Source organism: Mucor mucedo, assembly GCF_025094135.1.
Source record: "Mucor mucedo strain NRRL 3635 chromosome Unknown EV154scaffold_94, whole genome shotgun sequence".
Taxonomy (NCBI): domain Eukaryota; kingdom Fungi; phylum Mucoromycota; class Mucoromycetes; order Mucorales; family Mucoraceae; genus Mucor; species Mucor mucedo.
Genome location: NW_026252378.1, coordinates 73,147 through 101,073, shown reverse-complemented (window position 1 = coordinate 101,073; position 27,927 = coordinate 73,147). Strand labels below are relative to the sequence as shown.

At 35.9% G+C, this 27,927-nt stretch overlaps 11 protein-coding genes across 11 annotated transcripts; 8 read left to right on the top strand and 3 right to left on the bottom strand.

The window, feature by feature from the left end:
- Positions 1 to 710: 710 nt before the first annotated feature.
- EV154DRAFT_594862 (NADP-dependent oxidoreductase domain-containing protein) lies at positions 711 to 2,115 on the top strand (the record flags this gene model as incomplete). The annotated part of the gene is made up of 4 exons (XM_051606983.1): positions 711 to 783; positions 956 to 1,030; positions 1,112 to 1,321; positions 1,401 to 2,115. The coding sequence occupies 4 exons, from the start codon at positions 711 to 713 to the stop codon at positions 1,856 to 1,858; spliced, it is 816 nt and encodes a 271-aa protein (XP_051454391.1). The 3' UTR covers positions 1,859 to 2,115.
- Positions 2,116 to 2,871: 756 nt separating this feature from the next.
- EV154DRAFT_399200 (transcription regulator HTH, apses-type DNA-binding domain-containing protein) lies at positions 2,872 to 3,399 on the bottom strand (the record flags this gene model as incomplete). The annotated part of the gene is made up of 3 exons (XM_051595249.1): positions 2,872 to 2,968; positions 3,044 to 3,176; positions 3,255 to 3,399. Coding segments are annotated over 3 exons (375 nt in total), but the record flags the coding sequence as incomplete, so codon positions are not given.
- Positions 3,400 to 8,371: 4,972 nt separating this feature from the next.
- On the bottom strand, positions 8,372 to 8,819 carry EV154DRAFT_325255 (uncharacterized protein). Its single transcript, XM_051594969.1, has 2 exons — positions 8,589 to 8,819; positions 8,372 to 8,535 (listed from the first exon to the last, which is right to left on the bottom strand). The coding sequence occupies exons 1-2, from the start codon at positions 8,682 to 8,684 to the stop codon at positions 8,398 to 8,400; spliced, it is 234 nt and encodes a 77-aa protein (XP_051454389.1). The 5' UTR covers positions 8,685 to 8,819; the 3' UTR covers positions 8,372 to 8,397.
- EV154DRAFT_325273 (uncharacterized protein) lies at positions 8,651 to 10,451 on the top strand. Its single transcript, XM_051594970.1, has 3 exons — positions 8,651 to 9,135; positions 9,196 to 9,675; positions 9,748 to 10,451. Exons 1-3 carry the CDS (start codon positions 8,956 to 8,958, stop codon positions 10,189 to 10,191), a joined length of 1,104 nt encoding a protein of 367 aa, XP_051454388.1. The 5' UTR covers positions 8,651 to 8,955; the 3' UTR covers positions 10,192 to 10,451.
- Positions 10,452 to 10,693: 242 nt separating this feature from the next.
- On the top strand, positions 10,694 to 14,569 carry EV154DRAFT_519171 (uncharacterized protein). Its single transcript, XM_051602709.1, has 15 exons — positions 10,694 to 11,044; positions 11,104 to 11,204; positions 11,263 to 11,522; positions 11,582 to 11,783; positions 11,859 to 11,949; positions 12,021 to 12,304; positions 12,360 to 12,652; positions 12,716 to 12,801; positions 12,871 to 13,018; positions 13,087 to 13,211; positions 13,282 to 13,337; positions 13,419 to 13,597; positions 13,658 to 13,712; positions 13,770 to 13,936; positions 14,009 to 14,569. Exons 1-15 carry the CDS (start codon positions 10,774 to 10,776, stop codon positions 14,079 to 14,081), a joined length of 2,391 nt encoding a protein of 796 aa, XP_051454387.1. The 5' UTR covers positions 10,694 to 10,773; the 3' UTR covers positions 14,082 to 14,569.
- Positions 14,570 to 14,630: 61 nt separating this feature from the next.
- Positions 14,631 to 18,257, bottom strand: EV154DRAFT_469667 (uncharacterized protein). The gene is made up of 4 exons (XM_051597831.1): positions 18,050 to 18,257; positions 16,726 to 17,890; positions 15,450 to 16,076; positions 14,631 to 15,359 (listed from the first exon to the last, which is right to left on the bottom strand). Exons 1-4 carry the CDS (start codon positions 18,218 to 18,220, stop codon positions 14,692 to 14,694), a joined length of 2,631 nt encoding a protein of 876 aa, XP_051454386.1. The 5' UTR covers positions 18,221 to 18,257; the 3' UTR covers positions 14,631 to 14,691.
- A 2,249-nt stretch (positions 18,258 to 20,506) lies between these two features.
- Positions 20,507 to 21,962, top strand: EV154DRAFT_519164 (uncharacterized protein). Its single transcript, XM_051602708.1, has 6 exons — positions 20,507 to 20,647; positions 20,723 to 20,842; positions 20,901 to 20,957; positions 21,015 to 21,275; positions 21,340 to 21,691; positions 21,744 to 21,962. The coding sequence occupies exons 1-6, from the start codon at positions 20,579 to 20,581 to the stop codon at positions 21,923 to 21,925; spliced, it is 1,041 nt and encodes a 346-aa protein (XP_051454385.1). The 5' UTR covers positions 20,507 to 20,578; the 3' UTR covers positions 21,926 to 21,962.
- Positions 21,963 to 22,192: 230 nt separating this feature from the next.
- On the top strand, positions 22,193 to 22,611 carry EV154DRAFT_426511 (uncharacterized protein; the record flags this gene model as incomplete). Its single annotated transcript, XM_051596308.1, has 3 exons — positions 22,193 to 22,247; positions 22,354 to 22,411; positions 22,464 to 22,611. 3 exons carry the CDS (start codon positions 22,193 to 22,195, stop codon positions 22,609 to 22,611), a joined length of 261 nt encoding a protein of 86 aa, XP_051454384.1.
- A 1,004-nt stretch (positions 22,612 to 23,615) lies between these two features.
- On the top strand, positions 23,616 to 23,810 carry EV154DRAFT_395056 (uncharacterized protein; the record flags this gene model as incomplete). Its single annotated transcript, XM_051595172.1, has 1 exon — positions 23,616 to 23,810. A coding segment is annotated over one exon (195 nt), but the record flags the coding sequence as incomplete, so codon positions are not given.
- Positions 23,811 to 25,062: 1,252 nt separating this feature from the next.
- Positions 25,063 to 26,701, top strand: EV154DRAFT_325095 (uncharacterized protein). The gene is made up of 4 exons (XM_051594967.1): positions 25,063 to 25,553; positions 25,612 to 25,666; positions 25,879 to 26,446; positions 26,538 to 26,701. Exons 1-3 carry the CDS (start codon positions 25,363 to 25,365, stop codon positions 26,347 to 26,349), a joined length of 717 nt encoding a protein of 238 aa, XP_051454382.1. The 5' UTR covers positions 25,063 to 25,362; the 3' UTR covers positions 26,350 to 26,446; positions 26,538 to 26,701.
- EV154DRAFT_325096 (uncharacterized protein) lies at positions 26,702 to 27,917 on the top strand. The gene is made up of 2 exons (XM_051594968.1): positions 26,702 to 26,715; positions 26,778 to 27,917. The coding sequence occupies exon 2, from the start codon at positions 27,024 to 27,026 to the stop codon at positions 27,753 to 27,755; it is 732 nt and encodes a 243-aa protein (XP_051454381.1). The 5' UTR covers positions 26,702 to 26,715; positions 26,778 to 27,023; the 3' UTR covers positions 27,756 to 27,917.
- Positions 27,918 to 27,927: the final 10 nt, after the last annotated feature.

Genomic DNA, 27,927 nt, shown 5'->3' with positions numbered 1-27,927 from the left:
TAGAGTAAATACTATCCTGCTTCCCCTTGTTTAGGGCGTCTTTCTTTCCCCCTTGCAAAGTGATGCCTCTGCTGTCCACAAGGATTCTTCTTTATAATATGAACAGATTCAATTTACAAGTCAGGGATGAAATATCACCATAATTGCTAATATCAATGTGAAGGGAAACCCATTAGGTAATAGGAAATACACAAAAAGATGATAAATGTAACATCACGTCCGTCTGCTTCATACAGCACGCTTGGGGTTAAAGGTAGGCAAAAAAATAGGGTTAGCAACCTTACATTGATCAGCCTACTTGTTTTTCAGATGAATGTACTAGAAGTATGCCTTTTATACTTTGATCGTATGAGAGAAATACACATGCCCAAGTAATTCAAACACATACATTCCCAAGGAAACAAAATGAGCCTTTTATCCGCAGTGTGTACTGGATACACTTGCCTGTCATTCTATCCAAAGCAACACGCTATCCTCCTGTCAAACAAAAAGGAGAGTTTTAGACTACCTAACAGCTACAAAGGGAAAAAGAATCAGTCTGTGAGCGACTGGAGAAACCAACTTTTCTCGGAATTCCTCACTTGTCATTCAAGACACAAGGGTAAACATAATGCCATGTATAAAGCGTTACTGGATACACAAAAAAAAAAGTTTGAATTTTGTTCTTTTTTTTTTTGTTCATTCAAATATACATTTATAAAATGGAGACCATGGAATATCGATATCTTGGAAATTCTGGCTTAAAAGTGAGTGTACTCTCTTTAGGCTCTTGGATTACTTTTGGTAAGCCCTTTGATAAGGAGGAGCATAATCTTTATATCCAGTCATTCTAAATTTCAACATGTTTTTTTCGAAATGTAGGTGGACAAATTTCCCCTGGTAATAATATAATCCATGCTACATTAAAACACACGTTCGACTCATGCCTCATCTTCTTTTTTCTCCTACCCTTCAGAACAAACCTCGGAAATCGTTAAAACAGCTCTTGATTTAGGGGTTAATCATTTCGACGTAGCCGAGAGTCATGCCGGTAAATATAGCATTTAGCTTATTTCCTTTTTTTTTTTAGCTTGGAACCTGACACCTCTTTTTTTTTTTGTAAACCTAAAAGGCGGACAAGCAGAGATCGACCTAGGTTTAGCCCTTAGAAACCAAAAGGGTCTAAGACGATCCGATTTTGTTATTTCCACCAAAGTCTTTTGGGGCGGTAAAGGACCTAACGACCGAGGATTATCTCGAAAGCACGTATTTGAAGGCACGGTGGCGTGCTTACAGCGACTTCAGTTGGATTATGTCGATATTCTATACGCACAAAGACCTGGTAAAAAAAAAAAAAACCTATATAGATCGAATACCTGAAGAACCCCGATACTGAACATCTCTCTTTTTTTTAAAAAAAGACCCGGATACACCAATGGAAGAGATTGTGAGAGCATTTAATTGGTGTATTGATAAGGGTATGGCGTTATATTGGGGAACCAGTGAATGGCCATCCTTTTTAATCACAGAGGCCATGAACGTGGCTAGCCGGTTACAGCTGATTGCACCCATCACCGAATCACCTCAATACAACATGTTGAATCGCGAACGCGTGGAGAAAGAGTATTTACCAATGTATCAAAAATATAATCTAGGCACATGTATATGGTCTCCTTTAGCATCGGGTTTATTAAGTGGAAAATACAACGAGGGTAATATCCCTCCTTTTACGCGTTTAGCGATCCAGGATCACCCCGTGATCAATCGATTAAGATCAGGCTTCTTTAGTGAGGAAGGCAGAAGAAAGTTGGAAAAGATCAAAATGATGTGTGTAAGGCCCAGAATCAAAAAAAAAAAAAAGTGTGCATTGTGTATGTAACCCCGCCTCTCTTGTATATATATAAATTTTTCAGGGAATTGCAGCACGTATTGGTTGCACGCCATCCCAACTCGGTATTGCTTGGTGTCTGAAAAACCCACATGTTACATCGGTCATTATCGGTGCATCCACACCTTCACAAGCAAAAGAAAATATCCAGTCACTTGGAATTAGAAAACTATTGACAGAGGACATTATGAATGATTTAGATAGGGTAAATTTACATCTTTTGATTTTATTAGCACATTGTTTTGTTTACTTGTCTATCTTAGGTACTTGTGAATAAGCCAGAGGTGGTCTTTGATTTCAGGAAATCATAATATTTTCTTTTTTTTTAAAAAAACACACTTGTATCATTTTAATCTGTTGTACCCCCCAATCATAATTACATGTTTGGTCATCCCCCCCGCGCGTTATTATTATTATTATAGTATAATTAACCTTGTGTGTCAATACACATGTAAATCAATGATTTTTTTTTTAATTTATTTATACTACAATATGTCTTTTTTTTTTGTGTGAGTGAGTGAGTGAGTGTAAGTGAGTATGTATGTGGGTTCATATGTATGTGAAGGGAGAGTTTTTGTTTTTTGTTGTTTTTTTGTTAAAGAGGAATGAGGTTAATTATAATGATGCATCATATTGGGTGGAGTAGTTTGGGACTGCTGACTATTTGAAGGATATCCATACATCGGCATTTGAGGTTGTACTGGTATCATGGATGGGACAGGAGGAGCCGACGGTAACTGATAATTATTGGGTGCATATGCCAAACTATCATTACTACTATTGTTTGGACATAATGTAGAAAAGCTGTTTGTTTGCATATAATTTTCATTGGTGTTATTAGACAAGATATTCACATGGCTGTCATTGGTAGTCGATGAATTAGAAGGAGAGGCCCGCACCTGCTGTTGCTGTGGTTGCTGTTGTTGTGTGCCAAATGCGTCTTGTGACTGGAGATAAATTGGGTGATTGGGAATGTAGTAATTATGAGACGTCAATTGATTAGAGTAGAAATACATGGCAGGATCATCCACAAACAAGGGATGTAAATGGTCTGCTATATTAAACTGGATAGCTAATGCTTTGGCTCTTGCAAATGTGACCCTAAATAAAAGAAGCAGTTTTTTTCTACAGGTTAGCTAAAAAACGAATGTTTCAATTTATAAATAATCACTTTACCATACGCCTTTTAAATGCATGGCGCCGACTTTTACAACAACACGTCCCTTTTCGTTCTTGAGAATACCATCACGTTTACCACGAGACATACCAGTAACATTTAAAAGTTTCGTGCCATTCACCATGTCATTATCTACACATGAAAAAAAGAAGGCCAAGTTAGAATCATAACAATTAAAAAAAAAATGCCTATTACTATTTCTTTTTTTACCTTGGCGTCGTGCCACACATATACCACGCACATCTACTTGATAGCAAACAGTGCCTTCGTCATCCCATAGAGAAGTGGTAATACGTAGTCTTTGTGTTCCTGAGGGGGAGTTGCTGGAGGAGGGAATAGGAGGAACAGACGGTAGTGATTGAAGAGATGAACGCTGAGATGGAGTGGAACTTGTGATATTGTTATTTGGAATAGGAGAGGAAAATGGAGAACTATAATGATCGTAGGATGATGAATGATCTACCACGGGTTGTGATTGATTTCTGATATCAGGATAAAAGGTTGGGTTATGCAGTTGTTGTTGTTGTTGTTGATGATGATGCTGTTGTTGTTGCTGTTGCTGAGAAGGAGTGGGATCCTGCCAACGCTGTGGCTGTGCTTGTCGTGGTTGTGATGAAGGAGTAGACATGTCGTATGAGGAAGACATTGGTTGTTGATAGTAAAGCATATCGTTATAAGGATATAAAGGTCCGTTGCTTGATGGATATGAGTTTGGATCTAACGTGGATTGACGTGGATGTTGATGATGTTGTAAGTCTTCAAACTTTAATTCCTTTGTTGGACTATTGGTAGTCTGAAAAACAGAGTCGGTATAAGAAAACATGTAAAAAGTGTGTAAAATTTTTTTTTTTTTTTTTTTGTTGAAATATATAAAAAAAAAAAAAAGTTAGGTACAAAGAAAAAGAGGCGGAGGTGATATGTGTAGGACGATCAAAAGATTAAAAAGATGTCGATATAAAAGTAATTTTTTAATTTTAGAAAGAAAAAAAAAAAATTGAGAAAAAAAAAAGAGTATTTCAACAGAGGAAAAAGAGGATGCTTTAAATAACCCTAAATATTTATATCAAACAAGAGTCACCCGAAAAAAAAAGACCCCAGAAGACAGTAACATGGTAGGATCTCAAATTACAAAAGGGTTCAGCAGCAGATAGGATAGCGGATAAAAAGAAATTTATTTTGATCTCCTCTTGTAATAAAATTTTAAAGATCGTTTTTTTTTCTTGTGCGAATAAAAAAAAAGATATTTTTAATTTGAAGTCAAACAGCATAATAAACCAATCCCTGAGAGATTTCCTGTATTAAACTCTGACCTGTTTCATTTCGTCCCATCATTGCTAGGGAATTTCTTCAGAAAAGAGCTGCTATTCATGCCGTACTTTTCAAACTACAAGTGTAACCACAAAGCACAAAAAATTTCTACTGAATTTAACCAACTTTTATGGAAAAAAAAAAAAGGGGGGGGGGGTTACATTTTTTACTGATCCTCAAGGTTTTAGATCAGTTCCAACTCAGAAACATTGTGCCCCTTCAGCAAAGTGTCCAATGATATTTTTAAAAACTATTGGAAATACAACTGAATTCAACATATTTCACTTTCAAACACATGTCTAATCATTTACGTAGCCTTAACCTATGAATCCAGAATTACTCCAATAACAAACCTTTAAGATCTTTCCCCCTTTGATTAAGATTCTCTTGGCCATTTTTTTTTGGGGAGCTTTTTTTTTTTTTTTTTTTTTTTTTTTTTGCGGATAGACACGTTAATATTTTCTACTTTTACCAATGGCAATTTCAAAAGCAGGAAGAAATACTGTATATAGTAAATTTTTTTTTGATATAGTTAAAAATAACAAGATTTAGTTCACAGGCCTTTTGGGTAATTCGCATAAAATTCCCTATTCTCGACTTTAAATGAATCCATTCTGCCACGGGTAAATGCGAGCCTTCTTTTAGTATTCCGACTTGTCAGAAATATTTTTTTAATTAATACATTCCTTTTTTTCAATAGGAGGGAAGACCCCAAATCACGTCAAAAAATCAAAAAAGGGGGATGTGTCACTCCCCTTCCCAACGAATAAAAAAAAAGAATGTCATATCCCGCATCATATCTACACTTAGTTTAAACCAATGATAACCTGTCCCCCAATAAAGTTGATACGATAACGCTTGTCAAAGAACTTGTCCACTTGAAAGGGTCACGAAGGAACGTGTAGATGCTGGTTATCATTGTCTGTGTTTCACATATTAGCATTTCAATCATTTTTAATTTCATTTTATTAAATATGGACACAGCAACAAATTTGTTATATTAAATAACAGTAATTGATCATACATGAGTGCTACATTGGTTTTTCTATATGACTTTTTTATTAATACAGAAACTATATACATACAAAAGAGAATTATGCTTTGTAAAATAGCAGAATGGATCCGGATCTTAGCATAAAACACGCTGGTTACATGGAAAAAAGATTGTTGTACAAAAACTGGTTGAGAAAGGAGTGTGCACCGTTGAAGAAATTGGACATTAGTCTTCTTAAAGATAGGTTTAAAAAAAGAATTCGTTTGGCTATTGGGCAAATTATCAGAAGAATGGAATTCTTATACGACAAAAAAGGGTATTAACGTTTTTTTTCTTTTTTTAAATGTTCTTTGAGTATATTTGGAAAATAAGCTGTTGCTATGATCCCATTTTCAATGATCGAACCGAATAAACGTTAAAAACGGGAAATAGCGTGCTTATTTTTTTTTTTAAAAAAAAATTAAATAAAAAATAAGCTACACATGCAAAAAAAAACTTTATTCGCCCAATACGTTACTCATTTTAATTTACGTTACATGATTCTATATTCTTTTTATTTATTCCCTGGAACTTTCTCTTGCTTACAATCCATCACGTGTGTGTTTAAGCTTGCTTGTTTTAAATACACGATTATTAAGCAATGAAACTTCATCATTTTCAGCCCGCACTCTTTTTATTTTCTTCCAGAAAATTTGATCAACTTATAGAGGCTGTCTTCTTAATCGCAAAATCGGGAACAATCTATTTTAAAAGAATTGAGGTACATTAGCTGTAAGTCATACGTTCATTGGGTGGGAGGGAAATATTTTATATATAGTTAAACTCTCCTTTGTTTGAATACAAAAAAATATACACATCATTTATATTTATAAACGCTTATCAATATGTTTGTATAAATTATCAACAACTATGAAATTTGTTTTCACAAACGATTGGCCAAGTGTCGTATTACAAGTGTGAAAAAAAAGTCAGCTAATGCACCTTCGAAACCAAACGGACTTTTGTAAAAAAATAGCAAGTACGTGATCCTCTCAGGTCCCCCCGTCCTCTCCAGCGTCATCAGCATCATCATCAGCATCTATTTTTTAAAATAGTTTGAACGAACGCTCATTAAGGCATGCATAGTCTTTTTCTCTTGGAAAATTAAAATAATAAATAATTCATTCACCTTTCTCTTTTTGTTTCCTTTTCTCTTAAACAGTTAAAGAACACCTATCTAGAAGTAAAATCGTTTGTATTTAATACCGTAATATAGACACATGACGGAATAACAACCGGCGAGCTGGGACCAGTGGTCTGGAAGTTTATAATAGCCAACCGAACCTTTTAATTTTATAAACACGGTAACCCCTTTAAAGTTTGATCATCGTAGAAGCAACTATAACAATACATCCTCTTTTAAAAACTTAGAGAGCAACTTTAACAATGTATTTCAACTTCAAAAGTCGTAGTCAATACTACGTTTATCCTAGGCAACGGTAACTAGGTAGCGGTAACTAGTCAACCTTTTTATTTATTTATTTTTTTTTTAAAAAAAAAACAAAAACAAAATAAAAAAGGAGAAAGGAATTAGATATTACAACTTCTCTACTATGTGATTAAATAAAAAGAAAAGGTAAGCTTTACATCAAGTGTTAACAGAAAAAAACTAGACTTTGATCGCTTCTAATCCAAACAAGCATTAGAAATTTTTTAAAAATAACTCTTCAAAAAAAAAAAAAAAAAAAAAAAAAAAAACCAGTTGTTGATTCTTGTACGCCTTCGAGTTTACGTTCTTTCCCGCAACCATACTTCAGCCCGCGTTTATTATTGCACATGTATTTGTCTATAGATCAACACATCCATATACAGAGCATCGAATCATTTATTACAAACAGGATGAATAGGAAGTTGGTTTGAAAGTAAACTATGATCCAGCACGAGCTAGATTATCCTAGATAGAAGACGCCTTTTTTCTAACTCGTTTCATTTTACTAAACCATACTCATGGTTTGGATCTCCTAGATACGATGGAAGGGTACGGTATTCCTTAAGATGTCCTCAATATATTATCCATGTGGATATTAAATCACCCGTTTTCGTTTGACGATTTTAAAACATCTTGTAAAAGGCGGTACGCGATAAGGAAGCGGATCTATGAATACCATGTGTTTGGCAATATATTGTAGATCAGTTTGAGGTATCTACTCTTTGTACAATTTTTTAAAAACAAAGGATTGATCTTGGATCTGTGTCATCGTACCTCTCCTCCAGCATCTTAATTTCGCCAAGGTTCAATAAACTATCTCAGCCGATCACTGAAGTGGCACCAAAAAAAAAAAAAACCTTCTATTTACGCATTGAGACACTAACTGTAAGATACGGGATAGTAAGTATATTGAGCAGATGAAGCTGAAATTATAGCTATTCACAAACGGAGAAATTACAACCGATATCCCTACCCAAAAAAAAAAAAAAAAAAAAAAAAAAAAAAAAAAACGTGTCCAATAGGACATAGTCCATAAATACTATTTCTAGCCTTTCAAGTATATGTCTACTTTTTTTTTTTTTTTTTTTGTGAAAAAAAAAAAATGGCACGCGTTGGGTGTAACACGTATACAGAAAACCCAACTGAAATTCTGTGGTACAATTGCATCATTGTTGTAATTAAGCTTCAATTCCATCTCTGAAAGGCAACATCCATCGTTAGAAGAGAAGAGAGGGGGGTAGACTTTAGAATGGAACAAAAAACGTGTGTATCAATAAGGCCTAGCACGATATCAGTACACGTAAAAATGTGTGTGGTACCATTGATGTCCACGCCCTCCCCCCAAAAAAGGGTGTGGTTGCGGGGAAGAAAATTTTATTTTGTTAACACCGCACTCAATCAACCCAGGTCAGGATCAAATCCAATCAGATTATATACACTCCCATTATCAAAATCAAAAAAAAAACTTTGTGAGATTAACATCCTGATCACACGAGATGTCTTATTTTTAAAACCATTGAAACTAGGGTGAGAGATTTTATTTAGAGGAACAATCTCACGCAATTTCAACATACGCAGGTATCTTAAGCAAAATAAGCTCTTTCGACCTTGTAATCTTCAGTCACAAACACATTTAATCGATCCGGTCTGTAATCTCTGGTTTGGATAGCGCCTGGAGGTAAAATGCGGTGACCAGCAGGAAGGTCACGTGCCCAAAAAACCTTCCTTTTCACATCAGATAAAATAGCATAGTACAAAACGTTTTTCTTCTTACCTCTTCTGCGCCTAAAGTTGTTTCGGTATCATCCAACAACAATGTTTTTCCTTTAAGTTTATTCTCCCACTCCTCACTATCTTGTTGTCGCGACATGGTGTTTCAATTAAGAGAGATGAAAAGAAGAAGAAAAAATGAAACCCGGAACCTGTACCGATAAAAAAAAATGCTATTTTTTGTAACTCAGTACGTGAGCTTTTACATGATACACCTCCTGAAGAGTAGAAATCCAAACAACAGCAAATTGAAAATTCAAATACCGATAAATTAAAAATCTCAGGAGAGAGAGAGGGAGAGAGAATACGAATGCATTTGAAAAAAGTTTTGTTGGTACAGATTGCACTTGTTGCTAACCAACGCCTCACTTATGAGATTTAACAAGTCTAACAAAAGAAACGTGTCCAGCTTACTGAAGGGTTTCCTTAAGTCAGAAAAGGTGGGACGAGCAACACGTGGCGATTTAAAAAAACTCAAGAGAGATTTGGAAGAGAGTCATGGACAATCAGAATTAAGTAACTGTTGTAAGACTAAAGGTGTCATATCCGAGGTAAGCTACGAATTGAATTATTTTTGCGCTGCTGTTTGTTGAAATAAAAAGTTACCAAAGGACAATGACACCCCAAGATTAAGTGATTGGAGTACAACCAGGCTGTCTGAATCTCAGGTCTCTTATGCTGCTTCTGATGTTAATGCTTCTTTAGAAATATTCAATATTCTGCAACATGTTACAGCAGACGGTACCCAAATTTTTGAAAATCCAAACGGATTTGTATCAATTCATGTCAAAGGAAGCAAGCAAGCCTGCGCTTTAGGTTACACAATCTCATCTACCAGTAAAGCAGTAAATATGAAGAACAAAGCGGCTTTCAAAATTACAAAAGTGTCCATTCCTGGTATAACAGTAATAGATTCCTTTGAAAAATCTCTGGTGGATTTTAGCGATACACCCTTTGAAGCGGTTATTGATTTAGACCATCATCCACTGGGGGTACACCAAAATATAATCCGCAAATTTGCCTCGTTTAATGCTGGTCCAGCATTAACTGATTGTGCGTTGGCGGACTACCGTCTTCGACACAACATGACCGTAAGTTATATTGAATGATGTTTGTGTCTGATTATCATAAAAAAAAAACGACACCGCTAACACTTTTTTCAGGTCGGTTCCAAGAATAGATATGGTGTTGCCCATAAGACTCATTTCTCACCTCGGATTAACCAGGCCATTAACTTTCTTAGAGCTGAACTTGGCCAAAAAATCCTCCATTCGTATTGCGATCCTTTGGGCAATTCTTTTTTGCTTGTCTCTTCATCAGAAACGTTCGGTATATGCCGTATTCCAGAACCGCTCCTTGAAGCTTACGATATGAAAAACAATACGAGAGAATTTGACAATGGAAATCTTCATAGAAGTCTCTCTGTCAAAGAAAAAATAGTTTTATGCGTAAGTGCTACGACACAATGCACAAATAAGAGCAAATCAATTTTTGGTGGCCTACAACATCAATACCTATGTTATATACAAGGCACTTCTTATGCAGTTACACCAATCCATACAGATGAGGAAGTGCATTTATATGAAAAACAATCCGTCTCCCGCTAGTCAAGCCACACCCAAACAATCTTGGCAGAATTTCACTATTTTATGGTCTCGAAAATGTAACAATGGTATTGCTAGGAACATCTTTAACAAATGTCTGGAACATTTACGTCAATACTTTAAGCAAAGAGAAGATCAGAGTAAATATCTTAACTCTGTTCTTCTAAACAAAAAGAAAGTAGATACAGTAACAGATCTAATTCAAAGATCCCATAAAAAAAATCGCTGAAAAAAGCGAACCATTTTTACAGCTTATAATAAACAACCATTTAAATACTTTATTAGACTGTTAGATGCTCTTCCGGAAAAAGTGTATATTAATTGACTTATTCAGTCCCGTGTTAACATAGTCATCGTGTATCAGATTCATCAATGAACTTAAACATCTACCTCTATAAAAAAAATAGAAAATTACGTAAAGGACTTTCCCAAGAACACGAAAATATTTTTGTTAACTTACTTTCAGCCCAATACTTGATCTTGAGGTAGAATAAAAACTCGCATGCATGAATATGCACTCCCTAATGTAATTCCATAAAATCATATTGTCGGCCAATCATATTCGATCTTGTTACTTCATATCAAATGGCCTTTCGAGCTTTACTTTTTTATTCTAAAACAAACATGGAGTCTAAAATGTCATTATCACCCGATGACGACAGACTGTTATTAACTAAACCAAGATCATCAAACAAAGAGAATGAATTAGAAGCAGCGATCAAGGATTCGACTTCTGATCTACCTTTAGGAAAGTCTTTGTACCTACTTGTGCATGTACATGGCCACGTTTTCGATAAGGCCATGACGACCATTCGACAAGCTACTCCCGCTGAATTGACTGTACACAGCATCGAATGTAAGATTTCTTTAACAATACAGCACTGCCTCTACCATGTACTAATTGAAAAGAATTAGCTCCTACCGTTCGAGCCATTCTTTCCATTGAAAACTATTTGACATCTGGCAAGGACACTAGTCAATCCTTTAAGCATGTATACGATTCCTTGAAAGAAAAGGTGAATCTACAATCAACTTTTTTTTTTGCTTCATAAGATCTAATAATAATGCCTCAAGTTTATCAAACGTAGTAAAAATAACGCAGTCAACGAACAAGCGATGCGCATCATTGGATACCTTGTTCTGTACTCCAAACATCAAGAAGCTGGTCAACAATATATTTGCAATGAGTTATCTAGCTCTGATAAACGTTGTCAATTGGCTGCTGTGATTTTGATTCAATTCCTGCTTTCACATTACATGTCATCCGAGGATAGTTATAACGATTTAGTGTCACTATTCATTCCACTACTTGTTGATATATCCGAAAAATACGGGTACGATTTAACAAGAAAATACTCAGGGGGATCAATTTCTCTAATGTGCTTAATCATAGTGATACCACTACATTACTAGCTTGTTCATCTTGCGATTTAGCACTTCAATTGTCGCGCTACATTGCCCTTCACCTCAATTCTATTGCAGAACCAACCTCAAAAATCATAGAGATACATGAAACGAGCAATGACACTATATCAATCCACCAAATTCAAAAAGCCTGGGAACATGCCGATATTATGTTATACCGATTAGAAAAGGTACAAGAAATATTTCGCACAAACCTCTGCTGCATATACTCAGAACCTGCCCTCCTTTTTCTTTACCACATCTAGTGGAGCAAATCGACAGGAAAGCTTGAAACTGCATCGTTTAAAGAACTTCATTCATTTCTACGCTACGCCAATGAAAATATAAAGCAAAAAGGTAACACATACTACCTGGGTAATCAAATACAACTGGCTTATTTTCCGTAATACCTATTTGGAAAAAATTAGATAAACAAGCGGAAATCATCACAGCCTGGGATTTAATCAGCACTTGGTTAACTCCAAAAACAATTGTATCAGAGAAACCATTGACCGTGAAAAAACAGAAATCTGTCCTATCGTTTGAATCTGCCCAACCTATGCCGTTACTCTCCAGCATCAAAATCTTAATTTTAGTGATACTTCAAAGGGGCCGTCTTGTCGAATTATATGGACCAGATCGATCCTCCATTGTATTTACAACAGAGGAAGAAGAGACCAAAGATCTGATCCAGAAAGAATATAAAACAATGGTACAGAAAAGCAAAAAGTTAGTACTCCATAATAACTAATTGGTCTCTCTTTTAGCTTCAATGGTATCCTTTAGGAAATATAGGAAATCATATCATAGTCCAACTTGTCACTCAATTACCATTTTTATGTACGACAGACGACATTCAATCTACAGACCTGATTCAGCAAATCTTAAACAACGTCGAATACAAAAAAGAGACATCGGCATGGTTAATACCCTTATTAATGAAAAAACCAGAATCATCCATCTGTAATTTATTATGGAATATCCTTGAACAGAACGATAAATCCACCTCGTCTTTTGAGCTTTTGAAAAGTATCATTTCCCAAGGTTCTCCTGACATCATGTAAAATCAGACCCTCACACCTTTTTTTTTTTTACATTTCGGCTAAACATGATACATCTGTAGTGACCTAGTGGAAACTAATCTCTTATCAGTGATTAAAAACAGCGATAAAGCTTGTGAATTACTCATACAATGCATGGATTATCTTCGTAAGTCTGAATACACACACATACAAAAAATAGTTGTCAGTTTTTAAAACTTGCTTTATATGCTTGTAGATTTACCATCCTTGATTCAAAAATTAATGCCTAGAATTGTGACCGAAGATCAACGAGAAAAAATGGTGTATATAGCTCTGATTTCTAAAGCTCTTCTTCATCCTTCATGGAATAGTAATAGTATTTTGTTTCATATCGACTTAGTGAGGTAAAAAAAAAATTCTTTGACTGTTTATCTACACTAACAGTAACACAAACTGACATGTTATCAATTAGAGAGTTTCAATTATTAAAACACTTTACAAAACCCAATAAGCCAGATTTCTTGAATCTAACACCTCATAATATTACAACACGCAAGCATAATCTGGTTGAATCGGATATCGTATACTCTGATGAAGGTTTGTGTAATTTGTTTTATTCTATGATTGACAAAGACAATAACAAATTATGTATCTATTTCTTGTTTAGAAATCAAAAACATCTCGACTTACTTAATAGCACCAATTCAGCTTTGGTCTACCAAGGTATATATGTCTGATAGAATATAACTTGAGTACTTTTTATCACTAAAATTTTTCCCTTTTTTATATGTATACTTACACTAGGTGGATGAAAACCTGCTCAAAAGTGCATTAATTCAACTTGTCCGTAAATCTTATGGACTGCCTGGTGACCATGTTTGCATTGATGCCTGGAGGAATCTGTCCCATGCCTTCTCAAACAATCATGATTTGATTTGGGGCGTGATGCAAGAATGCATCGCTATCATGCAATCGCATACAATGTAAAGTATCTTCTTGACTATGCAGAATGATTTGGTAGACTTAACTAATTATGCATTTAGATCTCACACATTAGCTGATGATATAATGAAGGTCACTCCAATGCTTATTCTACAAGTAAGTAGTTTTTTTAATTTATCGAATTGTGCGAGTTATTTATAAATATATACCCAGACAATACCCGAGCAATCATTTGATATGGTTAGTCTGCCAAAAAGCTATGTGAATCTCTTATCCAAGAAATTTGAAATGTTGGGCATTGATTCACAGACTATTAAACTCTCCAGTAACAACAGTAATACGGGGATCAGTATTCAATTAATGGATGAACTACTTATCAGGTAATACAAAAAAATAAGGTGTACGGAATAAAACATAAAAAACAGAAATGAGAAACTTACATGTTTTATCAGATGCTTTCATGAAGACTGGAAACCACTTGCACAATTTGCAACAACTTTAATTTCAAAAATATTTTGCAATTAAGCAAAGATAAAACAACACATTTGCACACTGCCCTGAATTCCCTAAAACTCAAATATTATGGAACATGTGGTGGTTCAGTTTTTTAATGAATACAAATGCTTTTATTCTTATAACTCTGGCTCTAAATCTATTATTACGTACCTAGAAAGGTCTACAGCATGCATTTTACTATGGATTTAACGATATTATTTGATATTTTCACTGCCCAAGATTTCGAAAAAGAAAACTTGCTGCCCCCCTATGATCTCTGTTAATCTTGCGCTTTTTTAAACATTTGTCTCCCATGTAATCTGTATCATCTTTAGAGCATTCTTCTTTCAAGCGATTCTTTTTGTGGATTAATTTCTTCAAACACTGCAAAAGTAGTATTGTGAGTACATCGCCAATCATGTCAAAATCAAAATCAGAGTCGTCGAATAAGCCGAACATTCTTTAATTTATCAGTATGATAAGATGATAACTAACAAAAAAAGATGCTGCTACACCACATTAAAGGTATTTTCGTTTATAAGTAATTAGCTGAGAAAAACTAAATAGTCCCTTACGATAAGGGTGTACATCTATAATTTATGATAGTTTATTTTATTTTTATTAAATATGTATTTCTTTACTACATGTCAGATTCGTACATAAACATGCTATCAGGGGCATCTATCTGCTGAACAGTTCTACAGTATAATGTATAAGCTGCTAATCCTTGTAAAGCACAGTATGTCAACACGGCATCAGGCAACTTCTCACGATCCCAACAGGTACTTGAGAATTTTTTGGCGATAATAGCATCATAATCTGCTTTAGCATCATCAAATTGTTTTTTGTCTGGCCAATCTTGCAAGAAATAATCTACAGCGCCGATGAAACTAAAGTAATGGGGATGTTCACGATTGAAGTTTGCTCTGTTCATAAGATCGATGCAAGGGCCAATCGTAAAACCAAGTAACTGATTCATTTCTTCTTCGATGAAGGAGGGACACCAACATACTCTTTTGATCGAAGGATCCGTCAAGAGCTGAGCGAATTTTGTATGTTTAAATGTTCCTGGTTTCTTCATCATAAAAGTCTTTTCAACCATGGCAGTGTAAGAATCGCCAGTGCTGAGGTATATTTGGATAGCCTTTATAATTCGTTGGTTATTCGATGAAATAAAGTGATAGCAGATAGTAGCTGTAAAGTCTTGATCCTTAGGAGGCATATGAATCATATCCAATTCTTCGGGTTTTGTCATGATATACATAGATAATTCAGCATCGCCATCTTCACTATACAAAAAAATGCCATCTACAAATGTAGGTAATGGTTTTCCAGTGTCGATTTTTTTGGTTTGTGATTTATCCTGAATTGCCATATTCATTTTTAAGATGGGAAAACCTGCATCGAAATTGTCGTGATCAATATAAGCGTCGTCGTCATCATCATCATCATCATCATCGTTGTCGTCGTTAGGATTGGTTACTTTAGGGCCACTGAAGGTGGTACGTATAGGTATTTGATTCATTGGCATCTGCATGGTATCTGGACGCTCATCATCTTGAGCCCAGTTATCCATCTCATTCATTTTACCTGTACTACTATCACCAATGTTTCCTCCGCGTGGGTAGTTACTTTGGACAGTTGTATTGAATGGGATCGGTTCTGGGATTGGTGACGTTTCGTTTTTACCAACGGTTTGAATAGCTCCCAACGATGCATCTTTTCCTTCACCCCAATCCTTGATGGATGTACTGGCAAAGGATTTCCACGAAGCAGAGCTCATCTCGTTCTTATTCGAGGGAGACCATGTTGTAAATGATCCAGTTTGACTACCCACATTGATTCGGTTCTTGAGATCGTTGGTATACTTATTCTTATCAGGTTTGCAGGAGGCGTATTGGTTTTGAGGTGAACGATCGGACATAGCAGGTGATTTTCTCGTGCTGGATCGACTGGCAGAAGGTGATGCGAGTAATTTTTCAGGAACTCTGGGAGAAAGGTTGGATGGTTTAGGGGATTTATAACCTACATTTATAAGTCTGGGGGAAATAATCAAACTTTTTTTTTTTTTTTTTTTTTCTTTATAAAAAAAAAAAAATATTCTTTGTTGATAATTTACCTGTATTCCTTGATCGGCTTTGTTCATTGCTCCATTGGTTCGACGATCCCACATTACCCCATTGATTGTTTCCAGTATTTTCATCCCATTTATTTGATTGTTCTACGTTTTTATTCCATTGGTTGCTATAATTGTTCTTCACATCAGGACTCTCTTGATCATCCAGGTTCCAGTTGTGTTTGGGTGTGGCTTTTGTATTCCATTGACCTTTGGCAGAATTCTCTAATTTTCGTCCTTTATTTGGGGATGCAGCTACAGGAGCAGCAGTAGTTGTAGTAGTAGCAGAAGAAGAAGCAGCAGGAGGCACAGGTGAATAATTACCCCATTGAGACGTCTCGACGGGTGCACTCTCAACCTTCCATTGATGTTTAGCGTTAGACTCTGATACAGGTACGGGTACAGACTCCATCTGCCATTGTTTATTGGCTACATCAGTTGCTCTTGATGTTGATGGTGGCGGTATTGGGGAAGTATTATACGATTTCGGTACGGTGGCAGAAGCTTGGGGTCGTTTTAGAATTGTAATTGGCTTTTCTGATGAAATAGCGACAGGACTGTTAGCAGAAAAAGTAGGGACCTTGTCAGTTTCAGTAGCCGTAGTCGCAGCATTGGCGGCAGCGACATCATCTGGTGATTTTATCGTTTTATTTTTAAAAGCACTGCCAAAGAAAGGCTGATCGTCTAATGATTCTGTACCCCAAGTACTCTCCACAATTTCTGGTATAGTGGATTCTTCTACTGGTGGTGGGTCTGAGAAATGCAAATCATTTTTATTTCGGTTGTAAGGGTTTTCCTCCAATTCTTGAGAAATTTCGCTGTAATTTAATTCCGTCAGTGAATCTGATGAGATTACACGATCAGTACTGGATTCACCTCTTTTATTGCGTGGTAAATTATCCTTGACAGATCGCTCGAGAGCTACTTGGATCGCTCGCTTAAATCGTTCATCATCGTCATTGTAACCGTCGTCAGTGATAACAGAAGTAGATAATGCCGGTTCTTTGCCATGACTAACTTTGGTGGATTTGGAATTGACGACATTTACCACATTTGAATTGTTGATGCCTTTCGCGCGCTGCATGTGCCATTTATCAATTGATTTCTGCGTAGATGTTGAAGTGACGGTAAATGGCCAGTAGTGATTTTCGTTGGAAGGATAATCCAAGGTGTGTTCATAGAGTGCAACTACACTCAATACATCAAATACGGAATAAACCAATGCTTTAGGAGGCAAAGGGTCTCGAAGCCAGATACATTCTTTTCCGGTAAAGATAAATTGATTGCCATATTGTTTGTCCTTTTGAAACTCCTCATTACCGACCCATTCTGCGGCATACTTGTTCAAGGCATTCCCCAGGTTGAGGTTTTCCATAGCCACAGGGAGTAATTTGGCTTGCAGGTCAAGCACAGGCGCAAGCTCAATACCGTTGATATAGGATTCAATAGCCAGCGCGTCACCTCGAAATGCCCACCCCACAATATTCAGATTTTGATCTTCGAGGATGGGTTTTAATTTATCTGCAATAACCTGAGGGCCAATCATATCCACTTGAATGGCATAACCCTTTTCCTTTGAAACACCAATTTGAAGTAATTTGAGTTCAGGCAAAGTTTTTTTCTGTCCCAAAAACTCACAGTCCACAGCCACACATGAAGCAGCATAAATGTCGCGGATGACTTGATCTAATTGTTGTTCCGTGCTAACAGCAATTGCCAGCGCCTTTACTCCTCCATTCAAAGTCACCTCAATGGTGTGTTGGTCAATTTGTTGCCAATTAGGTTCCAAGTCATAACTGATGGGTGCAGCATAAAATTGCTTTTTGTAAGATTTGCTAGTGGAAGAAGGTGTTGACAGCTTGGTAGAATTATACGATTTCACGCCTTCGTAGGTTTTACCATGAGTAATTAGTTTCCGCATAGCAGTAATCGTATCGTCAACAAGTTCGTAATCTTTGCCTTCGTACGTGAGGAGCCAACAATACGCGGCCTCCACCGTACGAATCGTGTTCCTCCAAATCTCGTCTGTTGTCAATGTGAATTCACTATCCATATTTTTTGATTCACAAACAGATATAAATATAAAAAAAGAAAAGAAAAGGTGATTAAATACATTTCCAGAAACACAGGTTAAGAAAAAAAAAAGCAGTACGAACATGACGTGGTATCACTAACTAAAGGCAGAAATCAATTTTTTTAAAACTTTAACTTCAAATGAGAGATAGATTTGAATAATTGCTGAGGTTATCAATCACCATAAATCAATGTCAGAGGTTTATCATTTCGGGCAACAAAAGCATATCATCAGTTTTACGTGAACAATTACTACAGTAGCAAAAAGAGTTGTTTTTAATTTTTTCTGTCATGTAAATTTTCCAATGATCGTTACTGTTGTAAGTGATGGTTAACATGGCTTTTACTTACCAGAAATTATGTTGTAATTGAATTAAATCAGAGTATTTTTTTGTTTAAAGATATGCTTAGCTTTTGCAATTTTACATACCATACTATACCTTCTCTTATTGATCGGTTAACGATGGCCATATGTCTGAACAATTTGATATAGACGAAAGGATTATTTCATACTGTCATTCGCATGTAATTAGAAATCGATATCTTGTACCTACTACCGAGATCCAGTTGGTTATCATGAATAGCGCTAAGCAAGTTTTTTTTAAAAACCTAATATCGGCATGAGTCTAGAATCAGAATAGATATGTTGTTATCTGTGCAGATGATAAAAACATAGCAAGAGACCGAGGTTTTGTATGAAGAATAAGTGATTAGATTTTTTTTGCTTAAAATTAAAGTGGCTAAAATTTCTAAATAAGTTATATGAAGTTGAGGTTCTCAAAGTCTGGTTGCTGTTTTTCTCCACTCTTTCGTTTTCTTTTCTTAACCACACAATGTTCAACAATGGCATTGTAACAAAAAACGCTCACTAATTAGATTTCGTTTAAACGAATTCCGTGTGTTTACTTGGCTGTAATGTCGATCGGCGGTGATCCATTACTACTATTAAATGGACCTATGGGAAGGGAGTAGACTATGTATAGGGGGCGCGTATAATTGTCTCCAACTCCCCTAGGCGTGTATCGACTGCATTAGGTGCGAAGTAAGTAAGCTTATTTTTTAAAGTTAAAAAAAAGCTTTTCTACTTGTCTACAAAGAAATGCGTTCTTTGTTAGGAGGTACACGTAGAGGCAGTGTTGTTGGCCGGCATTGTGAATCGCGCTACACATTGCCTGCAAATTTTTTTTTTCATTGAAATTGCCTACCGTGGTAGCTTATGGTGAATACAACTTGTGATTACTCCTCGTAGATATGCTTTCAATTCAAGAAGGAAGGAACTTCAGCGTTAGCAAGTACTTGTCTGCAGTGTCTGGCAGTGGTTATTTTGCTTCTTTGGGCCACCATCCTCCTTTTTATATTACTGCCGAAGAAGATAAGCAAAACATAGATCTCAACATCTTGAATTTTACCTTGTGTTTTGACTTATTTAGATGGTTACAATTTTGAAAATACTAGTCATACTGACATGGGCTGTAGCGTATACTTCTATTACAGTTATATTACTTTAAATTCAGACAAATGCAAATCATTTTTCAGACAGACCTATGATTGTTTTCAGACAAACTGAAATATACTTCGGACAGTCATAAAAATATTTTCAGACAATTGTAAAAGATAATCAGACAGCAATGGTTAATTTAACTGAATAAATCCGTTGTAGACCAAGAGCTCAGCCTTCCTTTAGTATTCTACTTTTCATAAATCCCATTCATAACGGCGAGGAACCAAAAGCGAGAAGTAATTTGCGACAGTTATATTAACAAAGGCTGGATGTTATCAAGGCTGATAACAGGTATTTTGATCGAATAAATGTCTGGATAAAACTAAATCATACTTGCTGCTTCGAGGGAAGGATAATCGGCTGATGTTGACCCGTTACTTTTACGTTAATTAAAATATTGCCTTTTATGTAATATCGATATGATTAGACCATGATATGCACCTATTGGTTTTTTGTCATTCTGTATACTATTAGGTATTATTTCACTTGTTAATATTTGCTTTCATGCGTGGCGGCAAATGTATCCTACGTAGCAACCAGGAATTTTTAATAAAAAACTTGAGTTCTGTTGCCTTGTATTTCTCGGTAGTTTTACCCCATAATTTTTTTTTCTCGTCTCGTATGTATCATGGTTAAAGTATAGCAAGTGTTTCTTCTCTTGAAATCATCACGAAAGAATTGAGTTTGGAGGTCTGATAAATTATTTCCCAGTTACTTTTTTCGCGTTATGTATTGGTGCGGTTTATAAAAAAGCAGCTGGGATTACACCAAAATAAAAAAAACACGACCTTACAGGTGGGTGCCATACATATTTTTTTGTTTTTTCTAGAATAAAAAATGACAAGACCATTAGTATATACACGAGAAGTACCACTAGAGAGTATCTTTGAGTCGATAAAAGAGCAAGTAGGGGGGTCTTGTTTTATGAATGAACGAAAACAAAATGTTAATGAAGAGCTCATGCATAATAATTAATTATAGATTCAGCAACTAGGTCCGGATACAAACTGGAAGATTTATGTAGCGCCTTTATCTCGTGAGGAAGCAGGAGAGGAAAGAGAGAAAGCTTCGGGCTCCAATAGTAATCCTACACCATACCCTGTAAGATTTTTTTTTGTACACTGTTGTATAACACTATCAACTAAACAAAAATTCGTAGTGGGGAAAGGAATCTATATCAGAATTCTTCAAATATCACTTGAATTTAGAAGAACAGGTAAATACAAGATACGTGTCTTTTGAGTCACACACACTGAAAGGAGGGACATTTTAGTTATCACAATCGTATCAAACAATCAGTCAATGTGAGAAACAAATTTCGCGGCAAAGCAACAAACTTCATAAAGCAGAAATGGAGTCTGTACGTACTCACCTGGCCATGAAAAACATTTACATTATAAAACACGACGAGGAAAAGTTACACCATTTGAATCAGATACGTAGTCATGAGCTTCGAATCGAACAATTAAATCAAAACCTGAAGAATTTATTAGCTGTAGTCAAATCCCTTGATCAAGTCCAGTTATCACCCAACGTAACTGTTTATTTTAACTTTGTTTATTGAGCATAAATTGCATGTACTAACCGAAAAAAAAAAGGATCTAGAGTTGAGCAGGGATAAGTTACTAAAGGATCGACTTTGTTTGCTAAAAAAGTTAAAGGTAACTGAACTTCGTCTAGAAATGAGAGATGTTGAGTTACAAGCCATACGTCATAATGGGCACGGAAAGTACGGTTCAATAAAGAGACCCTCCTCCATGCATCATATTGCCCCCAATCGTTGTATGATGGATAAGAGCGTATTAAAGAAGGTACCTTTGCTCAGTCTTGGGTCATTAGCCGACAGTTTATTAAAATCCTCACAACCACAAAACGAAGTAAAACGCAGCCATGTGCGTACGTTTGAGCCTCAAGAGACTCGAGTGCATGAGAAACGTCGTGTGATAGAAGGTAAACTTGGAGACAGATCAAGAGAAATATGATCTAACGAACGACTGATTAGATAATAAACGACCAAAAGCAATCAAATTGACTTACAAAGATCAATGGACAGCCATTGAAGATGATGCATTATTTAAGAAGGTAGACTCTTATGGAGAGAATGAATGGGAAAAAGTATCAAAAGCATTACCTTATCGATCCAGTGCTGAATGCTATCGACGTTATCACCAACTGACAAGCTAAAAAATGCTCCGCCGAAAAAAAAAAAAAAAAAAAAAAACGTGACTATTTGTTCGCTATTTAATATCCCCACCACTATCGCGTTTTTTTTTCTTCTTCTTTTGTTTCCACTCTCACTGAAATAAATAAAAAATTACAACGTCATGAAGAAGAAGTATAAGACAAAGTTTCCCGTTGTAAATATGATACCCAATAGACTTTATACAGCCACCACGGGTTATACCAGTTACTGAAAAATTAAGAATTCAATAGGCTCGAATCAAAAAGATTATGCAGTTGGATGAAGATGTTGGAAAAGTAGCCCAAGCAACACCCATTTTAATTTGTAAAACAAAACAAAACAAAACATGAACTCAATGCTTATGCCCTGGTTGTTAATCTTTTTTATACTGTAGCAAAAGCGTTAGAATTATTTATGCAATCCTTAATAGATCAAGCATGTCAAGAATCTCGTACTCGTAATGCCAAGCGTTTATCAGTAGCTCACTTGTAATGCACACAATACAAACAGTGAGAAAAGAAGCTAACTTTAAACTTGTAGGAAAAAAACCATCGAAACAGTTGATCAGTTTGATTTCTTAAAAGACATTGTGTCAAGTATTCCAGATCCCTTAGAATCACATCCTTCCGATGACCCTCCCAAACCAGTACGAGCAAGCAGAAAACCAAGAACAGTGAAAGAAGAATAAATAATTCTCCTTTTCTGCAGAATCACATCCATGTTGAAATTATAATAATAAAAAAAAAATCACATACACACAGAGATACACACACACACGCACACACGCACGCACGCACACAATCGGCATATTATTAACCGGATGAAGTTTCGTTTTCCAGTTAAAAAACCACTTAAAAGAAATGCCTCGTCATGATCACAGGAGTACAGTGCGACTGGTAAATTTTGTCCGTTTAAAAAAACAAGTGGCAGTTATCTAAAAATAATTGGCGCTAATTGGAAATTGATTGGCTGTTTCTTAGCAAATGATTCTCGTTTTAGAAATCTTGCTTTGTTGTTTTAGCTAACTCAATTTGCCGTTACTGAGAGTTATGTACGCTCGGCAATGATATAAAGGCTTAAATTCGTTCTTTTCGCTCTTATATTAACTATTATGATGAAGAACACATTTTTTATGAAGATGGAGAAACAGTTTTCGCTCTGTTGGAAGGTGTGTTGACAGAAGTCAGTGATCTAAACGTAGTTCTCGAAACCATTACGAGCCAAAAGTCTTACTGACTCTTTGACATCACAGTTTAAGAATTTTAAGATCTCGAAGTCCCAAATGAACCACCACTTGAGAAACTACATGCTCATTACCATCAAGAAGCCAACTTTCGACCCTAAGACAAGAAACTCTAAAAATATTCTGCAGACAAGATACGGGTAGAGAGACTCAGTTCTGGATTACACTAAGAACTGCGTCTTTATTGATAAGGCCGGATTTAACATCAACATGAGAAGTAATTAGGCTAGGTTAACTGTTGGAACACCTGCCCAAGTAGAGATTGAAAAGATCCGTTCTCCCTCCCACACCATCTTCGGTGCTATTCACTGTACTAGCGTTATTCATGTTGTTATGAAAATACCACCACCTAAAAAGCAAAGAGACCCGAAAACTCAAGCATCGAAGACGGCCAAACCTAAAAAAAAAGAAAGCTTGCAGGAGACAAAGACCAAAGGGAAGGTGATATTATAATCGAAGAGCCTACCATAGAGTACGTCGATGTTGAAGAGAGGACCACAATCGAAAACATTAAGCCAATAGCAAAGGGTACAACTACTGCCCATTTTGTGAAATTAATGAATGAGCTTCTCGATATCATGAACATGGATGAGAGTCTTCTAGGTAGTTATCTTGCAATGAATAACTGTACTATTCATAAGTCTCATTCAATGATAAGAAAAATTGAGAGTAGAGGTTATAGAGTAATGTACTTACCTCCTTACTCGCCAGAGCTTAACCCAATTGAACAATTTTACGCTCTTGTAAAAGGAAAAATGAAGCAACACAGGCTGACGAATGAAGAGAATCTATCCCAAAGAATTGTCGAAGCATGTAATAATGTACGCCTCAGCGATTTCCAGGAATTTTGTGAGCACTCTAAGCGCCAAATTATCAACTGCTACAACAAGGCAAACTTCTAGTAAGCTGCTTACTTTAATAAATATTTCAATTATACGCATAAGACAATTATACAATTTAAACCGACAACTTCAAATTAATAATTAATAAGACTAGGCATTATATATGAAACAAATGGCTATTATCAATGAATAAAAACACCCTTCTTATCAATGTAGACTTTGAAAGGACTTTCTTGATTTTTTAATTTCTGGAATAAAAAGAATCTTGTAAATCCTTTCTAAAAACTGAATTTACCACAAGGATTAACAAGAGTGAGAGAGATAATTTATCAAGATGAAAGGCCAAAATAAATTATAGTTAGAGAGAATATGTGATACGCAAGATTATAAAAGGGATCATTTTTCATTTGCCAACCACACGGTTTCTTCGATCAAAAATTGGAAATGTCTAGAACTCCGTATTTTTTAGAATCACGTGATGGTCTACACGTCGATTGACATGCCATATCATCTAAACTTTATAGGATGATTGGTTTCTGTTTTCCATAAAATCTGCTTCACTGTCATAACAAGCTACTACTGGATCGCAGATAAACAATTACCAAGATCTGACTTGCTTGGGAGGTTTTTGCAAGTGTTTCTATTTTAAGTAAAGGCCCAGACATTATGAAAGATGAAACAAGCAATTAAATCATTCTGACATAAGCTTGTTTATCAGCCTATAAATAAATCTGGTTCACACACTTTGTTCTTCTCTTTTTCTTTTCCCTTAACATACTTCTTTTATCGTATGAAAGTAACCGATCACGTAAAAAGGTTAGTTAGTATTGACTCTTATTTCTTTGGAAAGAAGCTAAATTGAAAAAGATATATTGTGATATTGCAGCTGCGGCTAGTCTTTGCTATAGGAGGGCGACCTCCTAAGCAGGGTTCTTGAGTTTTTGGAACTCATGAACCGTGAATAGCTGGGATTGGACAGTAATTATGTGCAATCATACTGGTCTGCTGGTATTCTGGCCGGATTTTCTGTAAGTGGTATAAAAAAAATACGTTTATAAAAAATACGGAGGTCTAGACATTTCCCAAAAATTTGGCTGACCGTATGTTTTTCGGCCAGGATTTCAGAGTGATACGCCCTAGTCTTGTGGATGATTCTACATCCAATTTCTGAAGCAAGAAATAAATACTTGTAACTGAAAAAAACACGTATCTAACAGCACCACGTGCTTTTAGAAAAACCTCAGATTGCGTGATTTGTAAAAATCACTTCAATTATATCTGGTTTTTCAGTGTACGATGATTTGATCTTGTGCATTGGTGACTCTGCCGAAGATTTTGCAAGATAGAAATCGTAATGATAAAGGGATACTTTAATGTAACAGCAAAACCTACATTTCCGGACTTCGTATCACGCAAGTATAATGCCATCCAACACGCGTCCATTTCATTGCAAAGTGATAATGCCTTGGATTTGCATTCATATTGGGTTAGGCAATACAATGAAGTGATCAGAAGAGAAAGAGTTGGTCAGAAGTTCCAAGTCGCGTAAGTTTTCTTTTTTATTATGAATCTTCTCTTATTTACTAGGATTTACGTTATTTAGCCCAAAATCCGTAAGCCTGCGGTTTAAGAGAATCTTTGAAATTGTCAAAGAGCAAGTAAGTTTTTTTTTCTTCTCTTTTCTTTTCTTTCCTTTTCCTTATCTTTTTCTTTTTCTTTTTCTTTTTCCTTTTTCTTTTCCTTTTCCTTTTCCTTTTCCTTTTCCTTTTCCTTTTCCTTTTCCTTTTCCTTTTCCTTTTCCTTTTCCTTTTCCTTTTCCTTTTCCTTTTCCTTTTCCTTTTTTTTTTGTTAAGTAACTATGATTTATTAGATGAACACTGCCCATGAGTTTGAATTGGCGTCACTTCGTGTGACGAGAGAAGCATTAAAGGACGTGGCATCCGTTACTCAGGGTGAAGGTGGTCATGATACAGAAGTATTTCAAGCAGGTCATCAGACAGAAGAAGTTCAAGATGGCCTTCACACAGAAGTAGTTCAAGCTGGTCTTTACACAGAAGAAGTTCAAGCTGGTCATAATACACATGCTGTCAGGAATATACCGCGAGATCTCTCAATGGATTCTCCTTTACCAAGTGATTGGCTGCTACCACCTGGACCTCCAAATCATATTTTAAACCTCTACAAAATCAAGCATTGGCCAATGGTTGTAGAGAAGATGGTCAAGATAAGGTGGATGCAACAAGACATGTATTTGTTAAACAAGTGTGATACAACATTTGATATAAGAATTATAATGGTGACAAGGGTGTGGTTGACGGAAAGTCCAGGAATTCTCTGGTGACTATGAGTTCCATGGATCTTTTTTGCCGGTGTCTATGAAATGCCTGAAAGAATCTTTCTGGTAACTATGGAGAACAGAAAGAAAAACTTATTATTAGGTGAGTAAATAGAATAGACATGTAACAGCCGGACTTTGCCGATGCTTTGCTGTGCTACCGTACCGAAACTAAAGCTTATGTAAACTTGTAGTACACGCCATTCTAAAAAAGTAAGGTGAATTACTTTAATAGATGCTTCCCATTAGAAGTCAAGGAAAGAATGAAACGCATTGTAGTCTAATGCTCAGGTGTCAAGTCGGTATGAGCCAAAGGAACCCATTAACAAGTCTCTCCTACTGGTCGCTTAGATGGGTCCCTTAAAATATTAGGTAGGTAACTATAACAAAAAAATAAAATAAAAAAAATAGGGCTCCTTATTTTAATTGTCTAGACACTTTTTATCACAGATGTATTTCAAGAAGCAGGAGCAAAATCGAATCCATATATCAACGTGTTTACGCCAGTAGAACAAACTGAATTTGAAAAATTAAATAATTCAAATTGTTTAAATTTTATCAGCCACTCTTTCCACACATATTATAAACATACCATGTCTGCCATCGATCATTCGGAAATCCTTGAGAGGTCTAGTGAGCTAAGGGAAGAATTTGATAAGTAAAAAAATACATGGTCCCTGATGCAAGTATGGTGGATATGCTTGGTGATGAGAAAATGCTCGGTGGTGCTGGTGCTGGTGCTGGTGCTTGAGGGCGGCGAGGTAAGAGTGTGGGGTGCTGCAAGTTTTGTTCTTTTTACCGAGTTTGATATACCTGTTTGGGCGAGAGAGCGCAAGTTCTGTGAAGCCACCTTCGTCCGCAAATTCCAAGAAATATTGGATATTTTGTTCAAAAACACAAAGATCTTTGCCAAAGATGGTGAATCATCTAGTGAAGCTGCAAAGTCCAATCAAATCACAAGTGAAGATGCCACTCAATATGGGAGAAAGTTGGATGTGTTAGTTTCAAGTGAACAAAATGCTCATGATGATATAAAAGTCTGCTCAAATGAATTTAAAAAACCGGATGCTACATTGACCATGAAATGCTACCAACAAAGTAAAAACCTCCGATTGAATGCTTGTATCTGGAAAAAATTGTTTGATATTTCTGAGAAAAAAAACCTCACCGTGGACTACTTTGATTTTATTGGCAGACGAGGGGTCTTATCACAACTGTTTTTTTATAAAAACAATTTCGTTGGTCATGCATTGTGTCAGGTTGTGATTGTGAACAGTTTGGTGGAGTTAGAGATTCTGCACGAATCAATACTCAATTTGTACAAATGGAGAAGAACTGTAAAAAAAAACCAGTCATTTTATTTCAATCGCCATTGCACAAGTCAAAAAATACACGCTTGCGGACATATATGATGTTACCGAATCAAATTCGGCAGCTTCCAGACCAACAACCTTGCCAAATATATGTTCAACTCCCCCTAGGCCAACAACACCAGCGAAGAGAAAATTTAAGTAAACTATACTTTTTGACGTGATCGAGGCTATATACTTAATATATGACTCTATCTACACCTCTTAAATCTTC

Coding starts and splice junctions, on each gene's coding strand:
- EV154DRAFT_325095 (XM_051594967.1), top strand. CDS start 25,363: ATGATAAAGGGATACTTTAATGTAACAGCAAAACCTACATTTCCGGAC. Junction 25,554..25,611: donor GGTCAGAAGTTCCAAGTCGC/GTAAGTTTTCTT, acceptor TACGTTATTTAG/CCCAAAATCCGTAAGCCTGC. Junction 25,667..25,878: donor TTGAAATTGTCAAAGAGCAA/GTAAGTTTTTTT, acceptor ATGATTTATTAG/ATGAACACTGCCCATGAGTT.
- EV154DRAFT_325273 (XM_051594970.1), top strand. CDS start 8,956: ATGAGATTTAACAAGTCTAACAAAAGAAACGTGTCCAGCTTACTGAAG. Junction 9,136..9,195: donor CTAAAGGTGTCATATCCGAG/GTAAGCTACGAA, acceptor AAGTTACCAAAG/GACAATGACACCCCAAGATT. Junction 9,676..9,747: donor GTCTTCGACACAACATGACC/GTAAGTTATATT, acceptor CACTTTTTTCAG/GTCGGTTCCAAGAATAGATA.
- EV154DRAFT_519171 (XM_051602709.1), top strand. CDS start 10,774: ATGGCCTTTCGAGCTTTACTTTTTTATTCTAAAACAAACATGGAGTCT. Junction 12,305..12,359: donor AGAAAGAATATAAAACAATG/GTACAGAAAAGC, acceptor TCTCTCTTTTAG/CTTCAATGGTATCCTTTAGG. Junction 13,212..13,281: donor TATCGTATACTCTGATGAAG/GTTTGTGTAATT, acceptor TTTCTTGTTTAG/AAATCAAAAACATCTCGACT.
- EV154DRAFT_519164 (XM_051602708.1), top strand. CDS start 20,579: ATGACAAGACCATTAGTATATACACGAGAAGTACCACTAGAGAGTATC. Junction 20,648..20,722: donor TTGAGTCGATAAAAGAGCAA/GTAGGGGGGTCT, acceptor AATTAATTATAG/ATTCAGCAACTAGGTCCGGA. Junction 21,276..21,339: donor AAGTCCAGTTATCACCCAAC/GTAACTGTTTAT, acceptor GAAAAAAAAAAG/GATCTAGAGTTGAGCAGGGA.
- EV154DRAFT_325096 (XM_051594968.1), top strand. CDS start 27,024: ATGCAAGTATGGTGGATATGCTTGGTGATGAGAAAATGCTCGGTGGTG.
- EV154DRAFT_469667 (XM_051597831.1), bottom strand. CDS start 18,220: ATGGATAGTGAATTCACATTGACAACAGACGAGATTTGGAGGAACACG. Junction 17,891..18,049: donor ATGGTAAAACCTACGAAGGC/GTGAAATCGTAT, acceptor GGAGGAGTAAAG/GCGCTGGCAATTGCTGTTAG. Junction 15,360..15,449: donor TCACGACAATTTCGATGCAG/GTTTTCCCATCT, acceptor CTACATTTGTAG/ATGGCATTTTTTTGTATAGT.
- EV154DRAFT_325255 (XM_051594969.1), bottom strand. CDS start 8,684: ATGTCGCGACAACAAGATAGTGAGGAGTGGGAGAATAAACTTAAAGGA. Junction 8,536..8,588: donor CAACTTTAGGCGCAGAAGAG/GTAAGAAGAAAA, acceptor GTGAAAAGGAAG/GTTTTTTGGGCACGTGACCT.